At 36.6% G+C, this 9,825-nt stretch overlaps 1 protein-coding gene across 1 annotated transcript; it reads left to right on the forward strand.

The window, feature by feature from the left end:
- The first annotated feature begins 3,694 nt into the window (after nucleotides 1-3,694).
- LOC104244309 (IAA-amino acid hydrolase ILR1-like 3) lies at nucleotides 3,695-7,354 on the forward strand. Its single transcript, XM_009799712.2, has 5 exons — nucleotides 3,695-4,177; nucleotides 5,652-5,777; nucleotides 5,864-6,178; nucleotides 6,297-6,425; nucleotides 6,706-7,354. Exons 1-5 carry the CDS (start codon nucleotides 3,827-3,829, stop codon nucleotides 7,084-7,086), a joined length of 1,302 nt encoding a protein of 433 aa, XP_009798014.1. The 5' UTR covers nucleotides 3,695-3,826; the 3' UTR covers nucleotides 7,087-7,354.
- Nucleotides 7,355-9,825: the final 2,471 nt, after the last annotated feature.

Here is a 9,825-nt window from a genome sequence, read left to right on the forward strand (position 1 = left end):
TGTCAGAGGCCTTGACGACCCATATGTATTAATGTTTTATGAACGATGGCTCATTAATATAACATTTGCCCACTTACAATTGTACATTACGAGTTGTGGCGATTTGGCCCATGATAGTTTTATAAGGAATGAATGAGTTACAAAGTGGTTCACTCGGGCAAGTACGACACCGGGTGCCAACCACGCCTCCCAAGGTTGGGGCATGACAGCTTCTTTGTGGGTTTTTCAAGAAAATCAATTGGATAAGTTTTCTTCACCTAGAATTTATTATGTTCCATGATTTTATCTTTGTTTTTATCATTTAATCTGTATTTTGAGTTGAGGAAAATGGAGGGTTTTGAAGAAAATTTTCAAAATGAAAATATAATGATTTGATGGACGAATTGGTATCGGAAATTGTTAATTTTAGTATGGCTGAACTCATATCAGAATATGTGTTCGGGTTTTGTAAAATTTGTTGGGTTCCAAGGTGCGGGTCCGGGGGTCGACTTTTATGGTTGATTTTTAGATTTTGATAAAGATTGAGTCCTTATGATCCGGAATAGTTTCTTATGAGTTTTAATTGTGCTTTGAAGATATTCTGGTTAGATTTGAGCCGTCCAGAAGTCATTTCACCCTAAAAGTTCAATTTAATGTATCGGTCTGTCTTCTTTGAGGTAAGTATCTTGTCTAACCTTTTGTGGGGGAACTAACCCCTTAGGATTTGAGTCTCCTATGCTAATTGTAGTCCGTGTACGCGAGGTGACGAGTGCGTGCTCGGACTTATTTCTGAAAAGTTGGACTTTTACAGTTCTTAGGTCCTTATATTCACTGAGTATTAAGTTGCTGTTGATATGATTGAGTTTCCTATTTACTAGTTTCACCTCTACATGCTTTAATTGGAATTAATTGCTTTATGATTCACTTATTGCGTATTTGACTCTTATTTGACTTAACTGAAGATTTTTACCTCTTCTATTGTCATTGTAACTGCTTATCTTTATTTAAAATTATTATTATCTCATCCTTTAATTGTTTAGTATTAATTGAGGTTATGCTTATCCTTCTGCTGCTTATCCTTAATTAAATTTGTTGTATCTTTGTCGCAATTGTCCAACTTTAAAAGGAGTTTAGATATTCTACATTTAGTTGACATGTCCTTATTTGGAATTATTTGACTCGAGCTAGCTTCCTTGTTGTCGAATTGTATATTGTGGGATCGTTGTTACATATTATTTTCTCTCTTATTGAGTTGTTCTTATTACACCTAGCATTCTCTATTGTGGTTATTCCTTGTGAACTAGTTCTATCGTTTCCTTGTGATTTAAAGTTCTTGAGTTGATTTACTTGTTGTACTCTTGTATTTATAGTCATTGTTGCTGTGTACTTGTTGTTGTGAGGCACGAAGTTTCTGCCGTGCTGTTGTTATTGTGATGCATGAGGTTTCTGCCGTGCGATTATTATTGTGATGCACGAAATTTCTGTCGTGCTATTGTTACTGTTGATATTTGCACATGCGGTGTGAAAAGGGGATATATATATATATGTGTGGGGGGGGGGGAGGGAAAGGGGGGAAGGGTTGCACATGTGGCTAGACAAGGTGGGAATATTATTATGCACGTGTGGAGAGACAAGGCGGGCACTTACTTTTTATTATATCTATGTGGCGAGATAAGGTGGGCTATGTCAGGGATTGATTTGTAATGATTTGTGATGGCCGGGGGGGGGGGGGGTTCTTGTTGTCGATATTTTTGTAGTGGTACACTTACCCGTGTGAGCTTTATCTTGTGAGAAAATATTCTACGTGTGGTCCATTCTTTTCCTTATGCTTACTAGCTAGTATGAAATATGTTAGGACACTTACATAAGTAAACACATAGTTAAGCACTCTTGTCGGATAAGAGGTTTTCTTGATATTGTTGAGTATAGATGCACACCCTTGTTTACTTGCCTTCTATGTGATAATGACTCTATTTGACACGTGAGTCACTAGTGCGGTTATGAGGTTGTAATGAGGGTACAAGATGCCAAGTGTTAGGGTTCAGGTATTGAGACCCGTAAGTTGTGATTTGTCCGAGATTCGGTACCTCGTGGAGTTTGTTGACTAAAACCTGATGTGAAAGCGGTCGTAGTTGCTGAGTTATTACTGGTCCTTATTGTACTGTGATTTCGGATTTAGGTTGTGTTTCCATTCACTCTTCTGTGTCATTATTATTGTATTTTGTTGATACTTATCGTTTCCTTTCTTATTACAATTATTGAATTGTTAGTCATATCGCGTAGTCTTTATGTAGATATCATACCCTATTGATCCTATACTTATACTTGTTCAGGTTATTTAGTCTAGTAGGTGTCTCGACTGTCCCTCGCCACTACCACTGAGGTTAGTCTTGATACTTACTGGGTACCGCTAGGGTGTACTCATACTACACTTTTGCATATTTTTGTGCAGATCCAGGTATCGCGAAGTCAGTTGATCATTAGCTAGCAGCGCAGATTGTTGTTGTAGAGACTCAAGGTAAACTTGATGTTGCGCTTGCAAGCTTCGGAGTCACCTTCCTAATTTGTATTCACACTGTTTTTACTTATTTCCAAATAGTTGAATTTAGAAGTAGTAGTAAATTCTGTAGAGCTTATGACTTGTACCACCGGTTTTGAAAAAATCGTAAATTTTGTAGAGATTCTATTAAAAAGGCTATTAGATGTTAATTATTATTGTTGTTATTTAACAAATGTTAGGCTTACCTAGTTCCTAAGACTAGGTGTTATCATGATACCCAACGGAGGAGAAATTGGGTTGTGACACATATATACCACCTATTATATTATTTTCTTAAAAATTGATAGTGTTGTTCATACATGTAACTTGCAAGTACATTTAATTCCCACCAATATTATTGCTTTTATATACTCATATTTTATATTGATTAATTTTTTTAATATATAACACTATCTACTTTATAATTTAATTAAATAATATATATCACTATATATATTATAATTTAATTAAATAAAAAAATTTCATGTACTTCTTTTATAATAAATATTTAAAATTTCTCCTTTTAAAATAATACTAATTGTAAACTAAATCTTTATTGTCTTTTAACGTAATTTGACACTTAAAAATATTTCTCGGAAAGATTGGTCAAACGCAATTTGCTTATCAACTAATCTTCAAAAGTACTTTCAAATAAAAATATTTTCTAAAGTAAGTAATCTTTTATAACGGGCTCTTAGTCAATAGTAAAAAATGATTTAACTGAAATAAGCTAGGAAGTCTTGTCAAATTTGGGGGGAAAAAAGGCAACACTAAGAGCCCATTTGGACATTGAAATTTTTTCATTTTTTTCAAAAAAATTTCAATTTTTTCGAAATCAGCGTTTCTGCATAAATTTTTTTATTTTTACTTGAAAATATATTTTGAAAATTTGAAAAACTCCAAAAACCTGTTTTTCAAAATTTTCATTCAAATCACTTACAAAATTTTAAAAACAACCCACAATTATATTCATGTACAAACACAACTCAAAATTTCAAATATTATTTTCGCTTAGCTTTTTTTTTGCGTTGTTTATGTCCAAACGCCCACTAATAATGGCATCGCACGTCATAAATAGAGAAAAAATAGTTGAAATTGAAATTAGAAATTGCAACTGATAAAATTGCATCAGGCAACATAAATAAACTATAACTAGCAAAAACTATAAAACTCTCTTCTCCACCCACCATTTTCCACTTTTGTCATATTACGAGTTGGGTCTCGCATAAATTTTGTCTCTTATGATATACAAGACATAAAAAAATTTCTATTGGGAGCGACAAATCCAAGGACTTCTGGTTTACAGGGATGGGTTCTTTTCGTACAGACTACTTTTTCTGCATATTGGCATTGGTATCAACAATATCTCCTTACAATTCATGGGCTGTAGATACTGAATCCCTAACTCGGGTGCTTCTTGAATCGGCGAGGCAGCCGGAGTTTTATGATTGGTTGAAAAGGGTAAGGAGGAGAATCCATGAGTACCCGGAATTGGCATTTCAAGAACACCGAACGAATCAACTAATCCGAGATGAGCTGGACGCACTCGGGATCAAGTACCTGTCCCCAGTCGCTAAAACTGGTTTGGTTGGAACCATTGGGTCAGGTGGTCAGCCATGGTTCGGTTTGAGAGCTGACATGGATGCTCTCCCTATTCAGGTCTCTCTTCATTCTCCATCTTCCTAGTTTGTTTTTTTTTTCTTCCCCTTTCTAAATTTTGCTCTTTTGAAGGAAGAGTTTTTCTCGGGTTGGGAGGCAATTGTTATGCAAAACTTTGATTATTGTATTGCGTATTTATGTACTCAATTTATGTTATGGCGTTTGACTGTGTCGTAGTAGAAGAAAGACAAAAAACTGTTTTAAATCTTGTGGTTAGACATTGTGTGATTTATAGGAAGTTTAAAGTTGAATTATTTCTTTGAAATGTATAATTCTTTGGGGGACATACTAAAGAGTAAAGAGCATCAAATAAATTGAACGACTATAACATTTGTTTCTTTCTTAGTTCCTATTTGTTGCCTTTTTTTCCCAGTTTGGCCTTTAAGATGAACAACAACAACCCAGTATAACCCCACCAGTGGGTCCGGGGATGGTAGTGTGTACGCAGAGGCTGTTTCCGATAGACCCTCGGCTTCCCTCCCTCCCCACCTTGCTCTTGGGGTGACTCGAACTCACAACCTCTTGGTTGGAAGTGGAGGGTGCTCACCACTAGAGCAACCCACTGTTGTCGTGAAATGAAAATAGTATGTCATGAAAAGGAACGGCTTTTGGAATGATACATTTAAGTTTTCTTGAGAGCCTACACATGCTTGGATAATAAAACTGGTTTGTACCCAATTGAGATATGGTTTATTGGCAAGTCACTTGTTTCACTTGCTATCTGTGATAGAATTGGGGCATACTGTGCCAGTGTGCTTAATAGAGAACAAGTAATGTTTCAACTGAACCATTTGGAGTGCAATGCATATACTAATTAGAAAAGTGGAAATCAGTCTCCTTTGGTACCAGGTGACAGATTTTCAGCCACTCTGTGGTTTGACCTTGGATGGTCTAGCATCTGTCGCTTGAAATTACGATTACATGACAGAATTGTCATCATTTATTGCTTAGTTAGCTCACTGCTTGTTACTTCTTTGCATATCATTTATTGTGCTTTTTTTGAATCCCTATGTAGCGAGTCCATGCATTATAAATTTATAACTTCTAATGGCTTTGTTGTACTCAACGCCTCTTTTGATGCTAATATAATTTTTTTTTATTAGGTAAGGTTTGATGCTAATATGTTAACATCGTAAATCTCCTGGTTTATTTGGTAAACTGCCATTTTTAAGCAACTTAAGATAATTATATGATACCTTAGTCTCTTTATGAAGATTCCGCCCCAAAAGTGCGATGTGTCTGTTCTTTCAAACTTACGTGCTCGGATACATAACTAGATTTCCATGCCATGTTAAGTGACAGATAAGTCAGTGATGCTTTTAAGAAACTAGTAAGCAGGGATAATGCAGGTGGTGAGTTGAGAAGAAGTTCAAATTCGTGACTACAAAGTCCGTTCCTCGTCAAATTATGTGTGCTAGTAGTAAGAATTCTTCTGCAATGAGTGGAATGAATGAATGAAAGTGTTACTTTGAAGGAATTGGTAGATTGGGAGTATAAAAGCAAGATCGATGGCAAAATGCATGCATGTGGCCATGATGCTCATGTTACCATGCTGCTTGGAGCAGCTAGATTGCTTCAAAATAGAAGGGACAAGTTGAAGGTAGGTACAATCATTATTTTTTGACTTATTCTGTCTTGGTCAAAATTCAATACATTGATTTGGGTAATTTTGCATCTGAGCTGAAGGGCACGGTTAAGCTTGTATTCCAACCTGGGGAAGAAGGCTATGCTGGCGCCTCCTATATGTTAGAAGAAGGAGCATTAGATGAGGTTCAAGCAATATTTGGCATGCATGTCTGGCCATATATGCCCACTGGTACTATTGGTTCGAGACCTGGTCCAATTATGGCTGGTGCGGGAAGGTTTACAGCAACAATGCAAGGGAAAGGCGGACATGCAGCAATGCCACATACAACTAGAGATCCAATTCTTGCTGTTTCTATGGCAGTTCTTGCACTCCAGCAACTTGTTTCTCGAGAAACTGATCCTCTAGACTCTAGGGTATTTGTCACTCTGGTTTCAAACAGTTAATATAATGAGTTTACTTATTCCTTCAGAATCCTGAATTCCATGCAGCAGGATCTAAATTTTGTTTCTTCTTATGTGCAACTACATGCAGGTTGTCTCTGTTGCATTTGTAGATGGTGGTCAAGCTGGAAATGTAATCCCTGCAAGTGTACAGTTTGGTGGAACATTCCGGTTCTTGACATTTGAGGATTACTCCTATCTTAAGCAAAGGATCAAAGAGGTATGCACTAGAGTTTAGCCGGTACAAAGTCAACTACTCCCCTCAAGTTTTGGATAATTATTGAATCTCCCTTGTGCTTTTTTACCAACTGTAGCTTTGATAACCTCTGAAATATCAGGACGCAGAAGTTAAATAGATCATTTTGCAACAATATTTGCTTTAATTTTTCAGTTTCTTCAGCATTGCTCATAACATACATTGCAGTTGTATAGTCATATCTTTTTTGCTAAATAATAAGCAGATTTAGATGGGCCACACTGAAAATACTTACTACTTGTAGGTTATTGAGACACAAGCAGGCGTACATCGATGTTCTGCCACTATTGATTTTTCCGAGGAATTAATGAGGCCGTATCCACCAACTATAAATGATCCCATGATCTATGAGCATGCTAAAAAAGTTGGAGAAGTCTTGCTTGGTGAGCAAAACGTGCACTATGCTCCAATTACAATGGGTGCAGAGGACTTCAGCTTCTATTCCCAGAAGAAATCAGCTGCATTTTTTTACATTGGAGCACAAAACAAAACGGTCACGTCTACTGTTAGAGGTTTGCACTCCCCCTACTTCACTATTGATGAAGATGTTCTTCCAATAGGAGCAGCTCTCCATGCTGCTGTTGCCATCTCTCACTTTGATACACATGTTCAGACAGTAGAATAATATTGTGATTTGACTTCTTTGTTAGTGAAAAAGCCTACACGCCTGGTATCTTGTCTTACCTATTTATATTTCCAAAAAAATTTAGTTAATTCATGGATTGGAGATTTTAGTCTCTTGGATGTTAAAATTGCACTGCTGGTGCCCCCCCCCCCCGGTTCTTTTAGGGTCTCCAGGATCTCTTATTTTCTTTCTGTTTATGAATAACATTGCACACAGTTGCTAAATCTTTTTATTTTTTGGTAAATAAATTTTTTATTACAAAATGCAATCTGACAGTTTGCTAAATCTTACTCTAGTTTATCATAGTTGAACATGTATGTTGAAGAATATGATGTTCTTTCTGTTTCTTTTGTAAACTATCAAATTCAAGCGAAATGAATGGATCAACAAACCAGTGTTCTGTTATCTATTTAAACCACTAACAACAATCCAGTGGGATTCTACAAGTGGGGTGTGAGAGGGTAGTGTGTACGTCGAGCTTACCCTTACCTTAAGGGCAGAGAGACTGTTTCCGAAAGACCCTCGGCGAGAGGAAGAATAAGAACAACTAATAACAACACGGCCAGAAAAATGATACCACAATGTAAGAACAGGAGAAAAACAAATGGAAGAAAGCATTAGCAATAGCAAAAGCTATAGCAACAAGCAGTAACACGACATGGTACTAGAAAACTGAAGCGTAGGATAGTTCTAAAACAACCCGAAAACTGAAGCGTAGGATAGTTCTAAAACAACCCTAATACTGGCACTCTAAGGATCGAAGACAATGTACTAGTCTGCTAGCCCTAATAAACCTAGAATATATCAGAAAACACTACGACCTATCACCCTTCTACCCTAATCTTCGACCGCCATACCCTTCTGTCAAGGGTCATATCCCCGATAAGCTAAAGTCGGGCCATGTCTTGCCTAATCACCTCTCCCGAATACTTCTTATCTATTTAAATCGGGGAAGAAACCAACATAATTCATTTAGCTGAACCGAAGTACACTTAATTATTGACAGTGTATATTGTTTTAAGCTTTAAACTTCTTTTGGGATATTCTCTCTCTTTCTTCCGCTGTTATTTCCGAACCCAAATAATTTCTTCAGGCTAGAATTGATACCTGTAACTTCAGAAAATGAGGCAATGACTCCACTTATGGCGTTTCAACAAGTTCCAAACTAGTAAAAGAATCACCACAAAAGGATCACTAGTTATATATGACTAAAATTACGCTTTTGCCTTCTAGGAAGACTTAGTAATTAATCCAATTACCTACTATTCACTTAAATATACTTAATAGTTACTATTGCATACAGTTTACTTCTTGAAAATTTAACAAAAGAACATGCGTGAAGTAAACCCCGTCTTTAATACTTCAATTGTTGTATTGAGTTTAACATCATTCTCTTTTCATTCCACTTCAAGTTTCAATGACAACATACCAATAGTGTTATAAGCCGTTTGCTCTTTTAGTTTTAGATGATCAAATTGACAATAGTAGAGGAAATGGAAGGTAGGGTGGTTTGGGGTGTTTCATGAGACGGCAAAGAAGATTAGGATTAGAGATGAAAGAGAGAGGAGGGAAGAGATGGAGGATGGTTTGTGGTTGCAATAAAAGAAGTAGAAATAACTAAGATTCACAAAATATAAGCTGAAAGATAAAGAATATATAAAGAAAGAGAACACAGCAAAAGAAGTAGAAATAACTAAGATTCATAAAATATAAGCTGGAAAAGAACAAAGAAAGAGAAAAACACAAAAATATATACATGTATTTTTACGATGGTATTATGGAGACGAGACTACCCTCTCTTTGTTTGCTACTTGTATACGATTGAAACTGGGTTCGTCCATTGTTTGACCAATCGAGGCTGAAACATGGCAGGTCAAAGCTCGAGATCGAGTTATATCGAACCAAAGCGCAAAATTAGATCGTCGAGCTCATAACCCAGGGACCAAGCAAGATCGAGGAAAGCTTGTCGAGCCAAATAACGGAAAGACGATATATCCGCAATCGCCCGAGGATCACGGCGGAAATCTCGGCACGTATCAAGAAGAGACCGATTAATTAGCAAATCATGAGATTTTTTTACCTTGTATAGAATTATACCAAGAGTAGAACACTCCTACTATATAAAGGGAGGTTCTGATCATTTTTAGGACACATTGTAGCAGGCACAAAAAAAGCAATATATTGATCATTTTTAGTTCTTATCATCTTATTGTTCAGTTTTAACACTAGTTGAGACATTTCTTGGCTCGAGGATGACCAAACTCAGAGGCTGAGGCTGTTCAATTTTGTGGTTTGCATTTATTTTCTTATCGTTAATTTCAATATTAATCAGTCTTCTTAATTTGTATCAAGTTATATCACGTATCCTTAAAACCGCGTACAAATGCAATTTTTATCCGATTTTAAGGCTAAACAGTTTGGCGCCCACCGTGGGGCTGATAACTAGGGATTCTAGCCTATTTTATGCTCCTTTTTGCTTAGGTTTTGGATTAAAAGTATGTACAAGTATTCCCGAAAGCTAACTTAGTGTGCTTGTTTGTAGTGTTTGGTCAAAAAGGGACAAAGAAGTCATAACCAGCTCAAAAAGGAGTGAAACCTGCACAAGTTCAAAGTTGAAATCAAAGGGCGCTAACAACGAGAAATAGCAGCGGACATGGAGGGTCTACCGCTGAGGCGGTCCTGATACCGCTCTCAGTGGATTGAGGATTCAGAGAGTGTTCTTGAAGCTTAACAAGTTAC

Source organism: Nicotiana sylvestris, chromosome 11, assembly GCF_000393655.2.
Source record: "Nicotiana sylvestris chromosome 11, ASM39365v2, whole genome shotgun sequence".
Lineage (NCBI taxonomy): Eukaryota > Viridiplantae > Streptophyta > Magnoliopsida > Solanales > Solanaceae > Nicotiana > Nicotiana sylvestris.

Coding starts and splice junctions, on each gene's coding strand:
- LOC104244309 (XM_009799712.2), top strand. CDS start 3,827: ATGGGTTCTTTTCGTACAGACTACTTTTTCTGCATATTGGCATTGGTA. Junction 6,179..6,296: donor CTGATCCTCTAGACTCTAGG/GTATTTGTCACT, acceptor AACTACATGCAG/GTTGTCTCTGTTGCATTTGT. Junction 6,426..6,705: donor TTAAGCAAAGGATCAAAGAG/GTATGCACTAGA, acceptor TACTACTTGTAG/GTTATTGAGACACAAGCAGG.